This window comes from Phaeoacremonium minimum (assembly GCF_000392275.1).
Source record: "Phaeoacremonium minimum UCRPA7 unplaced genomic scaffold PA7_03_scaffold_270, whole genome shotgun sequence".
In the NCBI taxonomy this organism is placed as follows: domain Eukaryota; kingdom Fungi; phylum Ascomycota; class Sordariomycetes; order Togniniales; family Togniniaceae; genus Phaeoacremonium; species Phaeoacremonium minimum.
The window spans coordinates 284,946-308,771 of NW_006921175.1; the positions used below are offsets into that span (position 1 = coordinate 284,946).

The following is a 23,826-nucleotide window of genomic DNA, read 5'->3' on the forward strand; positions in this document are numbered from 1 at the left end:
AGGCAGGATGAGAGGCAGGAGATAATGGAAGTTCAAGAGCCAGCACGGTATCGTGAATGACCCCATTACACAGAGGAGGTGCTACCGAGAGCAGCCCTACTCAACGAAAGATATCCCGTAACCAGTGCGTCTTCGTGGTTATCCCAAAAGTCAACTTAGTCAGGACATTTACCTTGCTTCACGACATAGAAGTGGTCTATAGCCGTGATGAATGCGTAGAAGTGAACTGTCAGTCCAATTGCCATCCCGACGTGGAATATCTGATGCGAATGGCCCCATATGTCAAACGCTCCGGGTTTCCACGACTCTGTCAGTCGCACCTGTTTCATCATAACCACAAAACATTAGCAAGGTCCAGACTTTCTTGAGCCAGCAGGTGTTTGATGCAGCAAGAGAGGCTCAAAGACACTTACCGCGTAGATAGTCACTGAGCATAGATAGATGAGAATGGTCAAGGCGTAGTATGAAGCTCCGTACTCAGCGTCAGCACGCGCCCAGCCAACTTGAAAGACCTTGATGATGATCGGGTAGAATGCAGAAGATGCCATGATGGAAAAGACAGTTCCACGTAGTGGTCGCATCTTGGGGGCCTGGAAGGATCTGTTGAAGAGGGCGAGCATGGCGGCGAGAAACTGAGCGATAAGGTCGACCTGCCCCGGATTGATCAGCTATCTAAGCTAGCTTGTTCGCCCACTCTAATATTTTGGAAGAAAGAAGACAAGTCCTAGATGAGATAAGAGTAGGTACTCACGGTAATCCAAGTAAATTTTGTTTCACGCGGAGCACAAGGGAAAGTATACCAGAGCCCTGGTGGGAAGCACCCAGCGGTGACAGTGAGGATGCCTACGAAGTCGAGCTTGAGGCAGAAGAGATGCGTACTATGTGAGTGATTGGACAGGACATGATAGGTTGTCGAAAGAAGATAGCAGACCGTCCCACCTAGGAAGAATAGGGAAAAAACAATTTCGTCGTCAGAGTTGGTAGCTGGGTACTGGTTTTTAATGTGAAAACTCCACCATGTGCCCAGCGCGATCATCCAGATGGCCGCGAAGAGATGGGTATATATGTTGCCAGTTTCGTTGTGGATGTACACCATGCTCTTGATAGATTCCCAGTACGAATTCGTTTCGGGCTTCCACCCAGAGAGAATGTGTTCGTTGTCCTGCGCCCATGCTGGCAGCTCGTCGTAGAGAAGGAGTGCTCGCGTCTTGGCTTTTTGCAGCAAAGTGGCGTCGTCCAAAACGTCGGGATTGGGTTGTTCAGCGATGCCGTCAACTTCAGTGGCTGGTGTCGACACTCTTCGTCTTGTTTGAGATTCCATGATAAGCTAAAGATGATGCTTAGGATCGGGAATATGTGCGAGTATGTGCTGCGAGCCTGCTAAAGTCACGTATTTGTAGGTAGTAAGCAGGTATAGGACGGTGATGTGCGGGCGGGATTGGTTGTTGCTGATCCGCACTGCTGACGTATTGTAGATGATGAGATCTGGGTAGCAGTAGAATAGGTTGCTGCGGGATGTGCAGAAAAGGACGGGACGGAAGTTTTACCTTATTATAAGCTTAGTAAATATCAAGATATAGAAGTTAGAGGCAGAAAAGTGGCTTACTTTTCTATCATGAGTCATCAGCTTGTTTAGATCTACTAAATCTTGTATATATATAACTTTAGAAGATAGTTAATAAGCTATATAAAAGACAATTAAAGGTAAGAAAGTGGATATCTAAAATATTAGAGTATCTAGAAACGAACCTCTATAAACTATAAGGTTTGATTCTATTTTTGACTTTATATCAACCTAGGTAGGATAGTAGATTAAGGCTCCCAAACAACACCATAGTCAACACACCAAGCATACCCACCATGCACCCGCTACAAACCCGCTACATAGGTTAAAGCAGCAGCAGCATCGGCCTACTTACGAAGAAAGAAGTGGGCGAGGGCAAGATTCGGGGAGCATTTTACTCTACATCAGAGAGCACACAGATAATCAACCTTTTTCAAGTTATCAGCTTGTAGAGTTAAGAGTGTGCCTGAGGCTTTATCATCGATCATTGAGTGATTTTTGACCCCAGTCTGTATTCAGGCATTTAAGAGACGTGGTCCAATCTGTTTGAAAGAAGGAAAAATGGAGATGCTTTTTAAATCTGAAGATCCCCCCGATTGCTATCACTCAGTCCGTAATCCTTATCCGCCGTTGCCTCTGGGTAGACACGACTCCCCCCCCATTCCGGCATTTCATTGCCTGACTGAGGGATTGACACACTCTGAGCTGAGACTCCCACAGTGAGGGCAAGGTGGTCGGTCAGTGGCACGTTGACCGTATCCTGAAATGTGAGTTAGCTTGCTTTGGTATGATTGTACGGTAGTTTCGATAAAAAGCTCACTTTAACAGCTCTCCACGACAACTCCTTCTGTAGGAACGCAACAACAGCATCCTCATTCTCAACATCCACGCCCCGCTTTTCCAAGGCTTCGTTCAACGGCACTGTTCCTGTAACGAGGATGCCACTTGCTTCCTGAGAAGCACAGTTCTCACAATGTTTCTTGGAACGGTTGGAGAGCATGGTGACCGTTCCGACACGGTTCTCGGAGAGGAACCATTCCTCAGTTGCGTCCGGCAGCTCGCCGAGGAAGATGTGCACCGCCCAAGTGCCCGTGAGAGCAAAGTTCTTCACTCTCAGGAAGACTTGCCAGTGGCGGACGCTTTCTTGGGGGTTGGCGCCAACGCCAGCGGGAATGTTCTCAGCCGGGGGTTGAGCTTTAAACCCACCCTTACTGTCGCGAAGTGCAGGAGGAAGGAGGTTCGCCGGCGCATACAGTTCGTAAATTTTCTGAGTAGTGTATGCCTTCATCTGGACCGGATCCTGGATGTATTCCAATGGTGTCTCCGGGTAATAGTAGCCGCCGAGGAAAGTACTCGTGAGCTCCTTGGTGTCATTGGCAATGTAGTAGTCAGACACCGAGTGCTGAGCGGTTTTGTGCCACGGCTCGAGGTTGGACTGCCCGCCTTCGACTGTTCCCTCTTTGGCAACGTAGCGGTCGTTCAAGGAGGGCCACTCATTGATTATGCAGTCAGGATTGAGCGCCTGCCAGAGAGCTGTGATCCTATCGCAGTTGACGTGATGAAGCCAGAATACTGGGTCGAATGAGCTGGCCTGTACATCGGTCATATTCCCAGTAAGCTTGGTATTGTTGTCGTACAGAACCGTGTCGTTCGTGCCGGTGTAGTTGTGGATGTTGTTATGCATTCCCTCCACAGAGTTGTATGCTTGAGGTCCTTCATTGTGTCTCCAGGCCTGACAAGTGAACTGATCAAAGTCATTGATTGCGGTGAGTGCCTGAAACGTCTGCAACTTGAACGCGTGGAAGGTTCCCACTTGCACATTGGCTATTTCCTGGTTGCTCTTCCCATCGGCATCCGGGCAGCGCTTGGACTCCTGCCAGGCGTCTGTAGTGTCCCAGTTCAACTCCTTCTGCAAGAGATCTATGGCATACTGAGAAGTGAACTTGTACGAGTATAAGGGATTGTGGTCGAGATACAGAGTATCTTGGCTTCCGGACGAGGTGCCCGGAATCGTGAGCGTGATGTCCGGGGACATCACAACAGGTGGAAGATGGGGGTCGCTGGCCCAATCCCAGTAGCTATTAGACATGTTAATGAAGTGGAAGCATCCGAGAAGCGGAGAACTTACGGGAGTCGAACGTATGGCAAAGCCTGCTGGTAAGCCTCAGCGGCGGATCCAGTCGCATTGTTTGCGATTTCTTGAGCATACGCATAGATGATTTGCTTCTAAAGTCAACATCTCTGATCTCCTAACAAGTTACCTGGGAATTACCTCATAAAGCATAAGGTACGGCCTATGCCAAGGCATAAACAAAACACTTCGATGAGTACAATATCCAACGCCTTGTACAGTGCCTTGAGTGGGATCTTGTTGCCATGGAATATATGGAACACCGTGAACACCTAAAAAGCATGAGTAACTCTCTGTTCAAGATTGGATAGGATAGGTTTCACTTGCCCGTGATCTGGAAGTAGCTTGTGCCGTTGACATTGTCTTTATCAAAATCTTCACTGCCATTGCGTTGCCAGGCAGCGAGCGCTTGTACATATAGAGCAAAGGCAAATGGGTAGTTCTTCTGAAACACGTCGACAGGAAGGCGCTGACTTGGCTTTCCTCCTTCGGTTTCAGCACCCACGATAGGTGTTGGGGAAGGAATTGTAGGTGCCATGCTGAGTGGTCTTCAGGAGAAAAGTGTGTCAGATTTTAGGATCAAGCTGAAGAGCTGAGAACTTTGTTCACCAAGCAATTCAAACCCAGCAAGTTGATCCCGTTGATATACTCTATATCCTCACTAAGTGTAATGCTTCAGCTCTAACTCCGCTGACATTGCTGGGTGATACCACCACACCGCACTCCAACGCACATTACTTCCCCCTCTTCAGCTCAGCCAAAGCCAGCCATCTTTCCGTAGCTTCATGTAACCAACATACCGGTCCCGCCGTGTCTCATGAACACTGCCAACCGGAGGACTCAACGGCAGCCACATAAGCAACACAGATTGAATGGCACGGGCCTAGATGAACGTGGAATGTCTCAGAGCTTAGCTTCTCCGCTACAGGGCTGAACCGGTAAGCCGTTTCCGGAACAGGAGCGTGGATCGTGGGAGTAGCTTGCAGTGCATTTCTCATGTATTCAGAAAGTCTACCCGAGGATCGCCTCCGTGGTACATGATCTGAAGAGTCGGCGGCAGCAGAATTCAGCGAGAGTCAACCCGGTCGGTGGGCAAAGAAGCAATACAACTAGCGCCACGCGGCACTGCCATTCTCAGATGCATAGTACACGTATCTGAGAACTGAGACGTCTAAACGAGAAGATATGTTCAGATAAGCAGGAGGCGAGGAGCAGAATTCGGTGCAGGAGTTGAGACATCGTGAGAGGCAAATTGCAACTTTGTTGACTCATAGCAGTTCTATCTGAGTGCCTAAGCTCGAGGCGCACGTAAAGAGAAAGCGATGATTGAATTATAGTTTTCGCTGTAAGACAGTTCAACTCGTACAGATTCGAGAACATTGACAAATTGCCATTTATACCTGAGACTTCAACAGGTAATAAAGACGGAGCTTTCATCTCAAATACTCTACATCAGTCGTCGTTGACACAAGCTCACGGGTATATAGTGGAGCTTTTCGGAGTTCAAAGAACAAAGACAGTTGAAAAGCAACTGGGGACACATTGACGTTCTTTGTAGCTCAACGAAGTGATTGCGTATTGAAAGAAGATATATATAGTTAGGGTCACATTTCTCATATCGAGTGTCTTCGAACATTTTGAAATATTTCGTATCTATATATTTGCTTAAAATGGGCACTGTTGACACTTACGAATTCAACTTGGAAGTCAGCTGGCTACGGCTTGGTCTTAGCTTCCAGGCCGTCAGACACCGCCTACAACAGCGCTACGACCGCCAAACAAGCACACGTGACCCCGCTGTTTTGGGCGCCTCAATAGCGGCTACGCGATCGCGGCCCAGTACCCGAACACGCGTTTACGATCTTCACCGAGCAACGATGAGAGCCCACACGCCCCAAGGACAGGGCAGCGACCCGCCCTCCGGCGGTGGTGGCCGGCGCGAGTCCCTAAACGGAGGAAGCAGTCGGCTTCGCGCAAGCAGTGGAAGTGGCTTGCCCCGGCCACAGACCTCACTGCGAGAATCGCGAGTGAGTACTGGATCCTTCAAGCTCTATATCTCAGGTTCAGCTTGATGAAGATACGATGTGACTGATATATCGCGTAGCTGAATGCAATTCGAGGCACTAGCACCCAGCCCTCATACAACCTCTTTACAGGCGAATCCTCCGGCATGAATCCCCCCCGACCGTCCAGTCGCCAAAGCACCATGACGCCCTCGCAGCGGGCCATCTCGCGAGAGTCTAGTAAGGAAAACCTCGCGCCGCCCGACGCAGAGGACTACGAGACGCAGCGGAAGCGGATCGAGGAGCTCAAAGCTGAGATCGGCACCCTGCGCTACACCATCAATAACAACGACGCGGAGAAGGAGATGGCGCGCCTGCAGCACGAGACCGAGCTCCGAGACGCGCAGCGCCGCGCTGAGGAGGACTTCAAGAAGAAGCAGACTGCCGAGTCGGACAGTGCGCAAGCGTCGAGGGCGGTGGAGCGGCTGCAAAACGAACTGGCTGAACTGCGATCGGAAAAGGAGAACCAGAAGCGAGAGCTGGATAAACGGGCAAGAGAAGCAGAAGACGAAGCTCGACTGCTGAAAGATCAGCTCGAAGATCTGAATGCGGCAAAAGAGGAGGCTGCGCGAATGGCTGAGAGGAAAGTCCTCGACTTGCAGAGTCAGATCACAGCCGCACAGAGAACAACCCAAGAGCTTGAGGAGGAAGGACAGCAAAGAGAACATGTCCTACAAAAGACACAAAAGCAATTGGCGGAAAAGGAAACTGTCGTTGGCAATCTTGAGGCTGAAGTTTTGAGACTGAAGGCCCAGACAGGCGATGCGGAGACGATGGCAGTGATTCGGAGAGAGCTGTCCGACCAGGTTACACATATTCGCACATTGGAGGCGACCAATCGTGAACAACTGGTTGAGTTGAAGCATCTGCGCCAAGTCCACAAAGCAGTGGAAATTGTGGAAGAGGAGAAGGCATCGCTTCGGCGGAAGCTTGAGGTCGCCGAGTCTCTACAAGACGAGCTTGCGGAAGAGAGGCGGCAGCGACAAAGGTTGGAAGACGAGCGTCTTGCCTGGGCTGCTTATCTCAAGAATGAAGCCACCACAGGCGATGCAGAGTTTGACTCGCCAGAGGCAGTTGCCAGAGCGCTTGTCCAGGAGCGCTACAACTCTGCGACCCTTACGGAGCAGCTTGGCGCCTTGCAGCCAGAGATATCAGAACGAGATGCCATCATCAAGACACTCGAAGACGAGAAGAATGAGCTCGCAAGTCAAATTGAGAAACTCAAGACAACTGGCACTGTCGGCTCAGCAGACAAAGCACGCGCGCGACTGGATCGACAACGTGCCCTGGCCGTCAAGGAAGTGGAATATCTCCGCGCTCAGTTGAAGACATTCGATGCGGAGGATATCACCTTCCAGCCAGAAAACTTCGACGAGCAGAAGGCAAAGCGGGTGCAAGAGCTGGAAGACCTCGTCGACAAATACAAAGAAGAGGTGCAGAAATTGCATTCGGAGTTATCTTCTCTCGAGTCATCGTCAGCAAGCCCTGCGCAACCCGCAGTCGGCAGCAAGCGCTCTCGCACAGACGATTCTGAAGAGCATGAACAGCTCGGCCAACTGGCCCGCAAAAACCGCAAGCTACAAGAGGAGATAGCCTCGCTACAGTCTAAGCATCGTCTGGCACAAAAGGAGCTCTCCGTCGCCCAGGAGCAGCTCGCCGCGGCCAAGAAGTCGGGTGAAGTGCGCATCCTCTCTCTTCGCTCGAACCCTACCTCAGACTTCGAGGCAATCAAGACGGAGACCCTCAAGGCTCTCAAGACCGAGAACAGAGAGCTCCTCGCTCAGATCCAGGGCAGCCCCGCGACATACCCCGTCGTGCCTGTGTCCAGCCTCATCGCCGCGCAGGGCGAAATCGAAGAGGCGAAGCGCGAGACGGCCTCGGCCAAGAAATCCGCACAGCGCCTCAAGGAAGTGTGGTCGCGCAAGTCGGCCGAGTTCAAGGAGGCCGTCTTCTCGGCGCTGGGGTGGCACGTCACGTTTATGCCCAACGGCAAGATGCGCGTCGAGAGCATCTACCACCCGTCGCGGACCGACGAGCACGAGAACAGCATCGTCTTTGACGGCGAGAAGGGCACCATGAAGGTCGGCGGCGGGCCCCGCAGCGCGTTCGCCCAGCGCATCGGCGACAATATAAAGTACTGGGTGCGCGAGAAGGAGTGCATCCCCGGCTTCCTGGCGAGTCTGACGCTCGAGTTCTTTGACGAGCAGACGGCTGCGGGCGCCCCGCCGGCGTCGTGAGGGTGGTGAGGAATAGGGCCTTTTTGTTTGGGCGACGAGATCAAGATATCATGATTGCTGAGCTTGGACCTAGTGTACTCAATAGGGGCGGCGGCTTGGCGCACATGGAAAATAATAGAATCGGTGTTCACTCATGCTTCACTACGAGCCTTTGAGATCTAGCATGGCATATCGGAGGACTGATAGCCGCATAGTAATACTAGTAAATCTGTGCAACACACGATCACAAGAGCTTGTAAGAAGTGATAGCTACAACTAAATTCTGCCCATCTGGCGGCTGTCCTAGTCAAACATCCGCCCGGCGCCTGCTATACAAACAAAAAATATTGGAGAGTGCAGCCGCCCCGCTAGGTGGTTAGGTCGGTAGGCACACTATGTGAACAGATAGGTAGATACAGTAAGTAGTATATGCATCATGCATTCGAATGCAATGTCCATCGGTCTTTTCTTCCCATGCCGTGGGGCGTGTAGGGGAGATCCAACTCTTAGATAAAAAATGATAAGCACGTCTCGTAGATTCATCCTCCCAATGCTGTCCCAATCTTAAAACCATGCTCCGTGAAACAATCTCGCCTCGCCTCACCTCGCTTCGTATCGCCCGCTGACAATCTTCCTTTGGAGCGGCACCTCTGACCACGACACGCCCTCGTCGGTTGTGCGCGGCGACGCTAGGGCGCTGTCGTCTGCGAAGGGATCGTCGTCGTCTTCGGTGGCTATTCCCTTACCCTTGCTTTCAGTCTTCCGGCTGACAGAGATGCCGCTTCCAGCTTCGTCAGCCGAAGGGGCATACTCCCAGCGAGCCTCGATATGACCCGGCCGAGGCTCTGCGTTCTCGGCACCGATGACTCGACAGACAATCTTTGTCCAATCGCTGCTGCCGGACAGTGTGACGTCGCCCAAACGCCAGTATACAAGATGTTTGTCTTTCAAATGTGTACCAGAAGGCTTGGTTTGAACACCGCTGGCTCGTGCATTCTCATATGTAGCAATGAACACCAAGTTTTTGAGCACCACGGGCTTCGGAAGGTTGCTATCTGGATTAAGCTTGTATTGCAAGAGAAGGCCCAGTTTATCGCCCTGAGGCTTCCAGGCAGGATTTATAAGCAATGGGCAGTGGCTTGATAGGTCTGATGTTGGGTCTTCCGCATGGATGCGGTATGTGAAGCCCGGTGTAGCCACCCTGGAAGGGAGGTGGCTCAAATCTAGCGTAAATTCATCTTCGGACGAAGTGTTGGAAACAAAAATCCGGTTGGGGCCGATAACCTCCAACGCAGGGAAGTTGTTGATGCGGATGGTCTCGCGTGCTGCGGGGCGTTAGCGAAAATGACGTATCGTCAATTACGGGAAGCTTACCTGTAGAGCCATCGCCATTATAAGTGAAGGCAATCTCACCACCAATCTTGACCGACTTCAAAACGCCCTCTTCGAAAGTGGCTGACACGGTCTCCACGATGCTGCTGTTCAAGCCTGGGCCGCTCATATCCGGATGCTTGGCGTGTATCATACTACCCAAGCTTGTGGCACTCCGGACGGATTGTGTGTCGCTCGTACCAGCAATGCTCGCCTCGCTGGCGAGAGCCTGTACGGCTGAAGGCCTGGAGCTTCCACTACTAATGCCCGCAGGCAATGCCGGAGATGGAGGAAGCGCTTGCGTCTGCTCCCCAACAGATAGAGTGGAGCTCTCGGGGAACGAAAGAGGAGTATTGGCCGGTACATATATCGTGTTCCTGACATCTCGTCGCCCACGAATCGTACCTGTCTTACGAGACGGCATCGCCATGGTGTTCAGAGTGTTGGCGACACTTGACAATGCAGCTTGCTTAGCATCAGGGTCTTCCTCACCTATCGGACTATTTTGAATGTTGAGCTTGAACAGCTGGTCATGCTCCTCGCCAGCCTCGGCAGCTGCGTCTTTCTGAGCCTGTGAGATTGGATCGTTGGAGGGAGGCGGAACAGTGAAGCCTTCGGCGTCCTTGGTCGGCTCCGTGTCCTTGGGTTGCTGGGACGGAGGCGGACCCGGAGGTGGCGGGGCATCGAATATCTCTTCCGCTGTCGCGCCATTCAACACATTAGACGATGATCGAACTGGAGCGATGTCGTTCATGGTCTCGCTAGCCGCAACACCGTTCGTGGTCGCATCATGAGGTGTCTGCTCCCTGCCTGTAGACGTGCGAGGCGCTTGCGGTGAGTCCGGAGTCTCGGCTAGAGATGACAGTCTGCCCGACTCGGCAAGGTTTTGCGAGGAAGCGCGCGGTGATATAGACCGCCCGTGACTGCTCGATAGACCCCGAGCGAAGGGGCCGTGTCCCTTCTGGGGTGAAAGTTGCCCAAAACCACCATGTATACTCTGCCTTCGTCGACCGAGCATCGTGCCAATGCGGCTTCGTAATTTAGATTCTATCATGCTCATTAGGTGGCGGATTCGCAACGAAGAGGTGCAACACTCATATGATTACATACCTGGTTTCTCTGCGACAGGACCAGAGTGGTCACTCTGATCGTCCTCGTGCAGTGAAGGGGCGGATGGCGGCGGGGCTAGCGACGCAGCCGGTGGTGGAGGCACAGTGCTTGATTGCCTGCTTACGGAGGCCCGTTCCGTTGTTGCTGTTCTCCGCGGCTCCAGCTTGGGCCGGCCAGCCGTAGTCCGCTGTGCAAAGTTCTCAATCTCTCGTGGCGTGCTGACTTCAAGCACCGTCGTGAGGACTTCGTTGGCGGTTGCTCTAAGCCGATCGGTATGGTCAACCTCGTGCGTCTGGAGCTGCGTAAGGACATCGCGCAGATGGTTGCAGCGCTGCTCGTCAAGGGCCTGAAGTGTCTCAAAGATGAAGGGCGCTTGCGACTCCCATTGCTGGGAGGCCGATTCGAGCTTGGCGGTAGCGGTGTCCATCTTCATTGTGTTGGCCTTGCCGCCCTTCTTGGTGAGCTTATCAGCCCTGTCCTGCGCTTCCTCGAGCTCCCTCGCCATGGTGGCCAGGTTCGCCGAGATGGTGTGCATGTTCTGCATCTCCTTGCGGTTCTGGAAGTTGCGCAGGGCGTGCTCGACATCCTTCTCGACACGCTGAGCGAACAGATGGTGAGAGGCGGCGATGGAATCGGTGGATTGCAGGACCTTGTCCCATGGTGTTTGAAAGACGCTGCAGCAAGACTCCAATTAGCATTTGGCCAGCGTGGCAGACGAAGATTTGGCGGTAGGCATACCCAAGCTCGGATTGCGCATTGGGCACCTTGTACAGCAGCAGCTTCCTCAGCCCAGCTACGTATTGCTCCTCGACTCTTCGGCGTTCCTAGATAGCCACTGTTTAGCATCACTGTCTGTCGAGGTCGCAGGTCCGCTGCCCCGGCGCATTGGCATACCTGAAGCCATTCTGCGATTTCCGAGTTGATCCTGCCGATGCGTTTGACTCGTTCGTTGAGGGCCAGGACTGCTTGGGTCGGCTGCAGGCTCGCCTAAACACATGACAAAGAAGAATATGGTTAGCCGTCTGATCGTGACGATGCTGATGCGATGACCGGGCAGACCGCAGCGGCCGGTTGCAGTGGTTGGGTGGTGCGGATTGCAAGGCGGAGACAGCAGCTTACCAGCATCGCCGGGTACTCGGCGCGGGAGAGATCGTCCATCGTATGTATGTAGCGGATTGGTAGCAGGAAAGGAAGGAAAAGCTCTAGTCTCGATCTAAGCGCATAGCAATTCCGGTCACCGAACAGGCGCCGAAGAAGCGACAACGATGGCGACAGAAGGGAAATCTACGTATACAACAGCGGAGAGATAGTGAGGGTTGGCGGAGGTGGGAGGTGGTCGGGTGGTGATGTTTTTGGCGTGGGTTGAGGAGAGTGGAGGGAGTTCCAGGTCCAATTCCAATTCCAGGCCAGCTCAAATGCGGATGCGATCCTCGGCTCCGTTAGCGGGATTTGTGCAATAAATGGGGTGGCTGTCTTACCACAGAAACGGAGCTGTGGGGTTCTCCCATACCGTACTTCGGCGCTGAAGAGCTAATTGCAACGCAACGGGTAGGGGACTGTCAGTTGCTGCTTGGCGCACGCCACAGAGAGAGCTCCCTAGAGCTCCCTAGGAGCCTAGCAGTTATTTAACGTTAAAACTTAACAGCTCCATCCTTGTTCTATGCAGCTATGAGATAGGATGCTTCCCAGGTCAACAGGTGACACAATTCGTTTGCATGACTTGCCTTGCTCATGATTGTTCGAGTTTGGCCTCTTCAAGCCAAACACCGAATTTTCCGTGAGACTTCCACCTGCTCAAAAGCCCAAAAGCCCTTCGCGCCCCAGCATAACATATTATGTGTACGGGCTTAGTCAGCTATCAGATTTATGCATGTAACAAAGCCTTCAGGAATGCGTGGCCGGCTCTAGCATCTATCACAGTCCCCAGGAGGCTCTTCTTCTGCAACAGCACAGCTACGGCACCTCGTTGTCGTTGTTGCTCAAACTTCATGTCTCAGCTTCTTGCAGTACCTTGGTGATAGCAAGTCTGGCACGAACGCTGCTTAGGCGGGCAGATGGCAGACCAGCAGGATTGGAGGAGCTTACTCACAGCTTCCGAGAGATATGACCATATCCAGAACATGTGAGTGATGCCCGCCAAATCGACTCTGTCAGCCGGTCCGGAGCTGATTGGGACGTGGCTAGTCAGAAAACTATCGATGAGCTTCTCTCAGGAGGAAGGCCAACTCCAACGCAGAGCGCTTTTGCCATAGAAAATGAGGCATATCAAAACTCTGCCTCCCGCGTGAGTACCAAGACGCTGTAACACAGTACATCGACTCAATGGATGCAAGGAGCCGTGCTGACTTCATGTAGGATGAATACAATGCAACATGCACTCTCAGCTTCTCGCAAGAGCCCGCCGGCTCTCATGAACTAGCAGGTGACGATGCTTCTCCGCCGCACATCAATGACTTCGCTGGTGACGAAGATGGCATCAGGTTAGGCTCCTACCAGGATTGCCATTATCTAGCTAGTGGTGTCACCGCAGAGGTGTACCGCTCCGGAGACCGGGCCTTGAAAGTCATCGTTGAGATGAGGAATATCGAACCACATAATCCCTTCCGGGAAGCCAAGATTCTATCCGAGCTGAAGAAGCCGTGCATACCTCTTCTTGAGACATTTCGTGATCAGGAGCAGCGCTTCACTTTGGTCTTTCCTTACATGCCCCTGACGTTAGCCACTCTCTTAGAGAGAGGATCGCTCACTGGCGCCCAACTCTGCAATATATTCACTGATGTCTTCAACGCCCTCTCTCATATCCACAGCCAAGGTATTATACACAGAGACATCAAGCCGTCCGCATTCTTGCTTGCCTCGCCTCATGGCCCGGTCTATCTCTCTGACTTCGGTACGGCATGGCACCCCCGGTTGTCAGTTAGCACGGAACCAGCCAACGCAAAGATTCTTGACATCGGAACTGGCCCCTACCGCGCACCGGAAGTCCTATTTGGCAACAAAGCATACGACAGCGCGGTGGACATGTGGGGTGCTGGAGTCATGCTAGCTGAGTGCGTCCAACGCCCTCCAAAACCCCTCTTTGAATCGCGGCCAGTGCACGAAGACGGGAACCAGCTCGGACTCATTCTCAGCATCTTCAAGACCATGGGTTCGCCAACGCGCGAGACATGGCCGGAGGCGGTGAACTTCAAGACGCCGCCTTTCGAAATCTACCAAGTCTTTGAGCGCAAGGAGTGGGCTGAGATCTTGCCCGACGTGGACCCGGAGTGGCGCGAGCTTGTTTCTGCGCTGGTGAGATATGACAGCGCCAGAGCGACGGCTGAAAAGGTGCGTGGCTTTTGCTTTGTACTGGCTTCATCTATCATATCGGAGCTAACCAGGCGCAGGCGTTGGAGTTCCCTTGCCTCAAGTGAGCGATTGAAGGCGACAGTGATTGACTGCTATTGACGGACCATGATCTTTCTGATTCTCCGAGCATCGTTTGCGTTACTCTCCTTATTGCACTTCTTAACGCACTGCCAAGCCTGCAGTCAGTATGCATGGCGTTCAGGAAGAAGTGGCTTGTGCCTTTGTGAGCGCATCTAGTGCAGCCGTAACAGGTCACTTTCATCGTCTGTCTAGACCAATTCAGCGATAATACCACGGTACATCTCTAACAGACCATCATCAACCTCAAGTATAAGATGGCAGAAGGATGTCCCTCTCCGGATGGTGCTCTTGTGGATGTTCCTCAGAGCTGGCCTCACTTCACAAGCCTCAGACACCAACACCACAGACAAAAACAAAAAGTAGCCCAACATCGAGCAATCTGACCAACTTCGGCATCGCATCCCAGGCGGACTAGCATGTCATCTACCCTCACTACAGAGACTCTCAAAAAGAAAGACATCGACGACCAACCATCCAAACAGCCCGAACCAACCAGCCCCACAGCAAGCACCAGCAGCTATGCGTCCACAACATCATCGGACCCGGAGTTATGGGATCCCATTTCTCCCACGCGGCTGGGTCCCGGGCCGCTGACTCCACCTCCTACACCGGTATTGACCAACTCGCAATGCTTGTGGGATGCATGGGACCCATGGGACGGCGCTGAGCCCGGCGAAGATCCCCTCTCTCCGCCGTTCGACCGCCACGTCCTACCTCAGAGGCCACATCCCGTTTATCAACTACCGCGTTCTGCGGCTCCGGGAGCGGTAACTCCCCCTCCGTCCATGGATCTTGGGATTGAGCTGCGCTCGCGGCCCTTCAGACAGGAGGGTCAGCCTTTGGAGGCTCCTGGTGCATCCAGCCCTGTGTACTCTCTGCTCGAGACATTTCTTTGGCCCTTCAAGCTGGTGTTCGGCGCCTGCTTCCGCGCCCGTCGAAAAGAGAACACCTCGGCTGTCTGATCATCGGCAACATACGGACAAATCACAAACAAATGAAAACATGATCGGGGCTGGTTCCCCCCGGCAAATTGTTGAACAGGACAGGATGGGGTTTGGCGTGGGAAATGGCGTTTGGGGACATCAACCATAGCATTCCCTCAAATATCGCTAGATAGACCAATATCATTCTCGATGCTGTTTTCTCCGCCTGTCTAGCGATGCCCAGGGCCTTGATCGCTTATCGAGGCGAAAAGTTCCACTAACAGGAGTCGATTGCACTACGCCAGGACCCATACTTGTATTTTGCAAAGACAGTCTCACAGCTCATTGTCTTTCTGTCAAAGAAAAAAAATAATCCAAAAAAAAAAGGTTCATTTTCATTCTTTTTATTCTTTATTTTATTTTATTTTACCTTTATGCCACCTCAGGCTCCTAAGTAAGGATCTCCGGGTTGTGGCAGACAACCTCAATGTTGTTCCCAGCTGGATCATACACAAACGCAGCGTAGTAATTGGCATGATAATGCGGCCGCAGCCCAGGCGCACCATTGTCCCTGCCGCCAGCCGCCAGGGCGGCCTTGTAGAAGGCGTCCACCGTAGCACGATCTACTCGTGTTTGTTTGTCAGTCAGTCAGTCAGTCCACAACACAGACCATAGCACGTCTAGAGGGTTCACTCACCTTTGGCGCTCATTGCGTGGTGGGTGTTGAGCGGCGCGGGGGTCGACTCGGCGGGCAGGCCCATCAGGCCGGTCGAGTTGACCCACCAGTCGGCGCGCGATGCGGCGTCGCCGAACCCGACGGCCTGGTTGTTTGCGTGGGAGATGCGCTTCTCGTAGCCGAGCGGGGCGAGGGCCTTGATGTAGAAGTCGACCGTGTCGGCGTGCTTGGCCGCGGGGACCCAGATTCCGGTGTGGTCGATCATATTGATGGACTTTGTAGTCGCAGAAAGTATTCTGTGTGGAATTGATTGGAATACCCGAGGTGGCCAAATTGGATGAAGTTCAATTGAAGATGGATGAGATGAATTGGATGATTGATTGATAGATGAGGGGGTTCTGAAGAGCATGGAGAACTGCCGGATTTAAATACACAGGAGCATCTCTCCAACTCAAGCCTCGAACCTCCAAAGTCTAATCGCCAAGCCTCATTCCTTCTCAGCTATCTAGCTGGTAGTCAGGATCGGAGGACGCGATCCCCGACCTCAGCTCCGTGGAGCAGGATCAGCTCAGGAATTAAGAATAAATCCGTTGAGGGAACTCGTATGCATAATGCAGCTAAGGAGCAATGCCCGGCCCAGGACACGCTTCCGCGTCCGTGGCGTGGCTTCGTCAGGCAGAAATCCACGAAAATCACCAGCCCGTCAGACGCCAATGGAACGCGAAGTCACGAGCTGGCAGCAATGGATTCCCTTGGCGGTGAGGATTATCACATCCTAGTACTCGTCTAAGCAATTATGGGCGACGCCTCGGGTCCTGAGTCATTCGCCGGTTGGTTCTTCAGATTGCGGACTGGGAAAACTGGCGTTGCTGCCTGGCCGGCAAGCTGAAAGAGACGGAGCCCCCAACCGCCGACAAAAGAGCGAAGGAAGCGGCGCGGAGCCCCGAATCGGAAAATCGTACAGCAAACAGCGGAAAGGCAACGGTTTCCCTTCAGCAACAAGCGAGATGGCTTGAAATTTCGAACAGTGTCCCGAAATGCGATTCCGTAGATGAGCTCTCCTTGAATATAACAGTATGGCATGTCGAAATGGAATGGGGGGCCTCGCCGGCAGATTTGTGGGACCATCTGTACGGTTGAGTTGATCCCCGGCGCCGTAAATCGGGAGGCCGGCGACGATGGTCAGTTGTCACCCGACTAGTCCTGGGATTTCGGGTCGGCTACGCGGTATCTTCACCGTCAATTTTCGTTCACGACGTCGACAACAGTCATCCATCCCTCGTTCGTATCTAACGGGCTTCTGAGCACGGTCTGCATACACTACCAAGACGTTCACCTTCAAGGAATGACCGTATGCACGCAGATAGATGCATGTCACGACGTCAAATAGCTCGATTACAAGCAACCACAAATGCTTCAACACGACGGTGCTGACATCACTGTGCGAGCAGACTCCAGATAAGGTAGGTGCACACAACTCCTTTGGCGTTAACGCTAGCATGCGAGTTTGCTAAATTCAGCAGCACAAAAGAACCCTGCAGCAGGGGACCTGATAAGGGCGGGGGGCCTCGGGGATTATTCTCGCGTAGCTGTTGGTATCCTTTACTCTAATCCCAGTTACCAATTGCGTTATTCCCCGAATGACATCTCAAACAACCTTGATCCTCGTTGAAGTCAACACGCTCGTGTCCTCTTCTGTCTTTATTAACTGCACTTCAATTTCATCCTCGTTGATATTCTGCTGAATTCAAAAATGGCCGGCCCGTCTTCCCGTTGCCCCACGCATTTTCTCTCTATCTGGGCAGATAAGCTCATCCAGCGCAACCTTCAGAATGAATTCTCTGAAGCGTTGAAGTGGATGATCTCTGAGGAAGCTATGACAAGGTTCTCGATGCTATCCCTACCAACCCAAAATAACAACTACCTGGATGAGTTACCCAGTATACTTGGACCGGCCTTTCACGTAAGATGTTTCTCGCTTGTGAGGACTTTGATTTAGATGCGATGTCTCTCCCGTAGGCTTAAAGCTTATCCATATCTACACGTGTAGTCCACATTGTACCAGGTTGCGGATGCCTCTATATGAGAGACGTCAACAATACGATGCGACCGTAGCGGGGATGCCGTCATGTCTCTGGAATGGAAGGTGACCTTGCATCTGTCAGACCATTTGCTTGGCATTTCGTACATAGCCAAGGGGCCCTGGCTCTTAACCTTATCGCTACGAAAAGTTGCGAGAACGCTTCTTGACGTCTGCATAACATCTCGAGTCCCACCACTTCAAACTACGAGCCCTCGCTCTCGGTGTATCTCTGATGTCTTATCGCGAATCTTAAGAGACTGCTAGTGCAGCACGTTCAGGGACGAATACGACTCCAACAGGGTCTAGAAGCCATCTCCGCATTACCGCACCGCCGTAAGGCTTCTCAAGACTTCTTCGGGAAGGTCTGGCTTGGCATTTCCGGGTTCAAGCACTTAGCTCGTGCCGAGAGACCGCCTGGATGCCTTCATCGTTAGACATTGCCCCGCAGGTGAGCTATGAAGTCGATAGGAATTATCCTGGAGTCGGCAGGTGGTGGAAACCCTCAAAACTGAGGGCAAAATGGCTGGACTCTAGATCATTGTCATTTCGTGTCATGGCAATCTCTCCATTATGCTTATGCCAGTAGCTTACAGAGCGACCAGGGGAGGTATATGCTTTATATAAGAGATCTCCCGCCCAACATGTCATGATCGATGGAGCCTGCCTCCCATCCCTGATCTACAGTTATACTCGTTCCCGTCTTCTCTGGCGCCATGAGGCTCTCATCCATAATAGCAGTGGTTGCTTTGGCTGGAAGCAGCTCTGTGGCACAGGCCGCCCTACAACCTCGTGGAGCCAATACCACGGAGAGCCCAAGCTACGGGTTCATTGTCGAATTAGTCCGTGGCGCCTCCTTCGTGAAAAGGCAAGTACTCTCGCTTCTCACACTCGTAACCTGTAGGCCTTTCCATCACATAGTCATATATACGTTGCAGGGTTACTATGTCTAAGCTTGCTCTGCTATCTGACATCTTCAAGCTGGATCAGCCCGGATTCTGACAGCACGGTAGCACATGCTGACTTCGACTTAGACGTGTTGATGCACACGCGGAATTTCACAAAAGGGCTCAAGACATCGTGGCCGATTACCAAGTCAGACATGAATTCAAGAATCCGGATGTCTTTTGGGGCGTGTCCATCGATGCAAAAAATGACACCAACATCCAAGCTCTCCTCGATCTTCCAGAGGTCAAGAATGTTTGGCGAAACCGTTTTCACAGGCGGCCGGAAGCTGTTGGTGCACCCGTAGCTTTCCCCTCTTCAGTAACAAGCCGCCTGCGTTCTCGCGAAGCCGTTGAAGTTGTCCATGTTAATGGAACTAGCGATATCAATGCACCGCTGAAGATGACCGGCGTTGATGCCATGCACGATCTTGGCTACAAGGGTCAAGGCGTCAAGATCGCCATCCTGGACACCGGTGTAGACTATCGTCATCCAGCACTGGGTGGTGGTTTTGGTGAAGGCTTCAAGGTTGCAGGTGGCTATGACTTTGTAGGTGATGATTACACCGGAGCCAATATGCCAGTGCCGGATGCAGACCCTGTTGTCGAGTGCCTTGACGGAGGGCATGGCACTCACGTTGCGGGTATAATTGGCGCTCAAGACCCTGAAGGAGTCGGCTTCGGCATTGTGGGAGTAGCTCCAGAGGCGTCACTTTACATGTACCGCATTCTCGGCTGTGAAGGCGGCGTGACTGACGATGTCATCATCCAAGGATTTCAGGCTGCCGCCGAGGAGGGTGTCGACTTGATCAGCATGTCCGTAGGCGGAGTCAGAGCTTGGGAAACTGCATCGCTCTTCGAATCTGTCTTCGCTTCCATCAAAAAGAGAGGCATCGGGATGTTGGTTGCCGCCGGTAATGACGGAGAGAGTGGCCCCTACTATACCAGCTGGCCAGCCCTGGATCCTTCAATCATATCTGTCGGCTCTACAAGCAACCTCGCGTTCCCTACCGCTTACAATGTCGAGGATGTGGACGGCAACGTTGCTGAATATGCACGCATCGCACCACTGGAGGGAACATACAATGTGTTCATTGCTGACAGCGATGATGGCTTTTGCGATCAGTCAGCATGGGATACTGCAGCGGAAATATTTTCCGACCCAGACAAAGTCATTGCCATCATGAACTGGGACGGGTACTGCAGTCAATCGTTGATTTATTATATGGGTAAAACTGGATTTAAGAACTTTTGGGCGTATATTGATGACGATGCCGACTTGAACTTATATCCTCCGGGATACGTGCCGTATGACTTTGTACGCTTTCGGAAGTCTGAATTCGAGAAGCTACTTCCAAGCATTCAGGCCAATGGATGGGCTGCAACTCTAACTTTCAAGGATCAGAATGTCCACGATACCAAGCAGCCAACTGCTCGGACCGTCAGCTATTATTCGTCATTTGGACCTACAGTTGAGATGTCCATGAAGCCTCAGCTTTCTGCTCCGGGAGGAACTATCCTGAGCAGCTGGCCTACCACTGATGGTCTGGGCTACGCTGTGATTTCTGGAACATCAATGGCGACGCCTCATCTGGCTGGTTGCTATGCGCTTCTGAAGCAGGCTTACCCCGAGCTCACTCCCGATGATATATTGCATCGTCTGCAGACGACGGCTACCCCTCTCGAGCAATTTGGCTATGATGGCCTTCTCACGGGTACTCTACAACAGGGAGCAGGCTTGGTCAATGTGTACAATGCGTTCAATTACGACAGTATCATCTCACCCGCCCAGTTGAACCTCAGGGACAGTACCTCACCCGAGCCTCAAAGTATTACAATCGAGAACAAATCTTCCAAGCCTAAGACTTACACAATTGGCCATAAAGGCTCTTCACTAGTCAATGCATCGCCCAACGTCTACGAAAGGGGCTATGCTGAGAGATTTTACTGGGCGGAAAACAACAGCCCAAATTTCGCCTCAGTTTCTTTTTCTCAGAACACCATAACCTTGTCAGCCGGTGCTGGTATTACGTTCAAAGCTACTGTCAGGGCACCTACTACGGACGTCGACCCCAGCAAGTTGCCCATCTACGGCGGGTACATCACCATCACGGATAATGACTCCAAGGAATACGTGGTACCATACATAGGCGTCCCGTATACGCGCAATTCCCAACCCACCCTGGACTTCAGCGACCTCCTCAATATCACAACGAAGCCTCTTCCACCCAAGTACATTCCCAACATTCCAATGGTTCGCGCCATGGACATCAACAAGCGCGTCAACGACATTGAGACCTTCACCTTCCCGGCGTGGGCTCCTCCGCCAGACTCTGACGAAGACCAAGATGACGACAATGACCCGCAGATCGAGTTCGTTATCCGGCAGCCATCCGAGTACGTGCGCTTCGATGCCGTCTCGCCGACCTACAAGATCCGCCCTACACGTTATGGTTTCAACCCCTGTAAAGCGCGCTCGCTCAACCTCACGGAGCCGCCGATGGAGCCGGTCGAGGAGTTTCTCGGGATACCGTCATATGGGTTATTGTTTAGCTACATTGGCGGTTTTGATAAGCCGTACAGTCCATTCCAGGAGCTGTACATTGGATATGGATTCAACTCAGTGATATGGGACTGGGCGGAAGTTGCGGCGCCGAATGGGACACTTCTGCAGTTGCCTAATGCGGACTATCGCGTGCTGGTGCGCGCGCTGCGTTGGGGATACGATTGGGAGGACCCGGAGGGTTACGAGAGTTGGCTGAGCCCAGTGATCAGGGTCAATATTGGTGATCCGGGTTACCCCAACCCTTATTGAGAGAGCAGAATTACAAACACACGGCGACAGGACGATAGACAGAATAACATTGCTAAAATCTATCGATTAAATCAAGCGCAACAACACAACCCCTCACCCTTTTCTTGTAGCCTAAGGTCTATTCCCTAGTACTCGGCCACTCCAATTGCCTGTCTTTGGTGACGCTGCGGTAGGCAGGAATGATTAGCGTGAGAATGACTGCATCTGGGAGGCAAAAGTTCCGTGGAAGCTGAATCCCATGACGACAGGCATTTTAGCACAGGCAACCTCCTTCATATTCCGGGCATCAATAAAGATAAGCGCGCTGCTCCCTGCCTCAGCGTCCATGGCTACCCTGAGTAGCACGCCATCATCCTCGTCCTCGGCGCCCGGCCTAGCGATAAATATAGGCTCTGTGGGAAGATGGTTCGTCTTGGGAATCCAGGTCTTCCATGTCTGTGTCTTCGTGTCTACCTCGATAACCGAGTCGACAAAGTAGCCAGGCTTATCGACGTGCAGTACATAGGCATAGCGGTAAGGTTTGCCCAAGTAGGCCTCGTTGATGCGTGGTTACACACCAAAGTGGATGCCGAGTCTCAATTCGAGCAGTCTATGAAGGACAGGCCAGGTCTTGTGGCCAAAATGTTCGGAGTGCCGTCAGCTAAGCATCATTTTTTTCGAGAATATTGGGGATCCGAATGAACTCATCAGCGTCTATCTCTCACACATGGCCATTTCAGATTTCCTGAACAGTCTATTTCTCGAGGATCGCTCACAGAGGGTCATCAATTTGAAGTATCCCAAGACAGACGGCCACAATGCTATGGACTCCCGGATCCACTCGGCTCTAGATATTGATGAGATGTGGTACCAGAACAAAGATGCAGCCTTTAACCGAGAGATTTCGGACTCGGAGACCAATCTACGGCGGCTGAAGGCGCGCGAGGTTGCGGAGCATGTGAGTTTGGGCGAGCTTTGTAATCAAGTCGACGCTCTTGACACGTACGAACTCGTTCAGATGCGCAAGTGTCGTGGCTACGAGAGAGCTCACATGTTCTCTTGTAGCACCGTGACCTTTTCATTCTCAACGGATTATCCCATCCGAAAGATAGAGCGCAATCCGTCTAGTCCAGCCTATTCAACATGGCACTCCTACGACGATTCGGAGACGCTAGGTGAAAAGCGGTACTACAACTACCTCGAATCAGATAAGTGGAATTCATCTGTCGATTATGAGGTCACAGTATATGGGTATAAGAAAGAAGTCAAGGCGGACGAGATCAGCAGATTAACAAGAGAGAGAGACGAAGCGCTGGAAGATGTGAAAAACACAATGAAGGTGATACAAGAAACAAAAGACAAAATCGAGAAGGCAAAAGAGAATCTTGTTGCCAATCGTAAAGAGATCGACCGAATCGCTGTCCATCGAAAGAAACTCACACAACGATATATGCCCCTGGAATCCATCAAGGAGAAAGGGCAGTACCTCGCGACGACCAGTATTCTTAGTTATAGCTATGCCCTCGGCGGAATTTCCAATAGGATCCTGGCTTCCCAATTTCCCACCTCATACATTGAGTCTTCACGTTCTCAAGCCATTGAGAAGTACACCAACAAGACCCGGACATACGAGAGCATGCTCGAAATCTGCGACTCAATGCTAAGCAGTCTTTCTCAGACCATTTCAAACCTTGATTCGTGTAGAAGTAAGCTACAAACTGTACTTAAATCACTGGTCGAGACGGTTGCACACACGAAGAAAAGCTTAGACGAGCTTGAAACCTTCACGGCGACTGATGTCTCAGGCTGGCCTATTGCAGACCAGAAGGAGGCGCTCAAGGCGCTCGTCCTTTTTCGACCATACTTCGAGCCGCTATTGATCAGTAGCCGCGCGACGACAGAGGAGGTGATATGTCAGCATGGTGAACAGCTTGTCGCACGGGAAGCATTCGCGCATGCTTGCCTCCAAGCAATCAAGACGCAATTGGAAAAACACAAGGAGTCACATACAAAATGGAAAGGAATGAAGCGAGGAGTAGAGGCTTCACTGGAAGCCGCAAAGCATATGTGCAAGCTAGGTGGTATGTTTGGCATTGGTGAATTTTGTGTACTCAAGCAAGCCATCGACCAATTCTCCCCTGACAGCAACAAGGTGTGGGATGCACTGTTTGAGCAACTCCGGCAGTCATACCTCGATGATCCGGGTAATTGGCGTAATCTTCAAGGAACTTTGTAGCATAAGTTCAGGACAACCTCTATCATACGCTTTAATTATAAGTCTATTCTGTTGAGAATATAGCTATAGTACCGATTATTGGCTATCAGGTAATACGAGACGGACGGTGTCGTCGCGTATAGCCATCTTATGGCAGCTCTATATACTTATTGAAATTAGGACCACAGGCTTTTCGAAATCAAGTCATCTCATTGTCCATCCCTATTTCGGCGCCGACCATCGGAGGTGCCACGCTTTGCCATAACCAAAGCAATATGATACAAAATCTATACCATCACCTGTGCAAGCC

The 23,826-nt window shown here is 52.0% G+C and overlaps 7 protein-coding genes across 7 annotated transcripts; 4 read left to right on the forward strand and 3 right to left on the reverse strand.

Moving 5' to 3' along the window:
* Nucleotides 1-2,336: 2,336 nt before the first annotated feature.
* UCRPA7_3344 (putative tyrosinase protein) lies at nucleotides 2,337-3,653 on the reverse strand (the record flags this gene model as incomplete). Its single annotated transcript, XM_007915892.1, has 1 exon — nucleotides 2,337-3,653. The coding sequence occupies one exon, from the start codon at nucleotides 3,651-3,653 to the stop codon at nucleotides 2,337-2,339; it is 1,317 nt and encodes a 438-aa protein (XP_007914083.1).
* Nucleotides 3,654-5,901: 2,248 nt separating this feature from the next.
* Nucleotides 5,902-7,995, forward strand: UCRPA7_3345 (putative spindle assembly checkpoint component mad1 protein; the record flags this gene model as incomplete). Its single annotated transcript, XM_007915979.1, has 1 exon — nucleotides 5,902-7,995. One exon carries the CDS (start codon nucleotides 5,902-5,904, stop codon nucleotides 7,993-7,995), a length of 2,094 nt encoding a protein of 697 aa, XP_007914170.1.
* A 579-nt stretch (nucleotides 7,996-8,574) lies between these two features.
* UCRPA7_3346 (putative fes cip4 domain-containing protein) lies at nucleotides 8,575-11,613 on the reverse strand (the record flags this gene model as incomplete). Its single annotated transcript, XM_007915939.1, has 6 exons — nucleotides 8,575-9,299; nucleotides 9,349-10,197; nucleotides 10,456-11,129; nucleotides 11,194-11,279; nucleotides 11,350-11,430; nucleotides 11,575-11,613. 6 exons carry the CDS (start codon nucleotides 11,611-11,613, stop codon nucleotides 8,575-8,577), a joined length of 2,454 nt encoding a protein of 817 aa, XP_007914130.1.
* A 1,097-nt stretch (nucleotides 11,614-12,710) lies between these two features.
* On the forward strand, nucleotides 12,711-13,868 carry UCRPA7_3347 (putative cmgc cdk protein kinase protein; the record flags this gene model as incomplete). Its single annotated transcript, XM_007915917.1, has 4 exons — nucleotides 12,711-12,739; nucleotides 12,840-13,505; nucleotides 13,587-13,782; nucleotides 13,842-13,868. 4 exons carry the CDS (start codon nucleotides 12,711-12,713, stop codon nucleotides 13,866-13,868), a joined length of 918 nt encoding a protein of 305 aa, XP_007914108.1.
* Nucleotides 13,869-15,257: 1,389 nt separating this feature from the next.
* UCRPA7_3348 (putative glyoxalase bleomycin resistance protein dioxygenase protein) lies at nucleotides 15,258-15,748 on the reverse strand (the record flags this gene model as incomplete). Its single annotated transcript, XM_007915861.1, has 2 exons — nucleotides 15,258-15,430; nucleotides 15,505-15,748. The coding sequence occupies 2 exons, from the start codon at nucleotides 15,746-15,748 to the stop codon at nucleotides 15,258-15,260; spliced, it is 417 nt and encodes a 138-aa protein (XP_007914052.1).
* A 3,162-nt stretch (nucleotides 15,749-18,910) lies between these two features.
* On the forward strand, nucleotides 18,911-21,322 carry UCRPA7_3349 (putative subtilisin-like protease protein; the record flags this gene model as incomplete). Its single annotated transcript, XM_007915934.1, has 1 exon — nucleotides 18,911-21,322. One exon carries the CDS (start codon nucleotides 18,911-18,913, stop codon nucleotides 21,320-21,322), a length of 2,412 nt encoding a protein of 803 aa, XP_007914125.1.
* Nucleotides 21,323-22,028: 706 nt separating this feature from the next.
* On the forward strand, nucleotides 22,029-23,537 carry UCRPA7_3350 (hypothetical protein; the record flags this gene model as incomplete). Its single annotated transcript, XM_007915853.1, has 1 exon — nucleotides 22,029-23,537. One exon carries the CDS (start codon nucleotides 22,029-22,031, stop codon nucleotides 23,535-23,537), a length of 1,509 nt encoding a protein of 502 aa, XP_007914044.1.
* Between the last annotated feature and the right edge of the window lie 289 nt (nucleotides 23,538-23,826).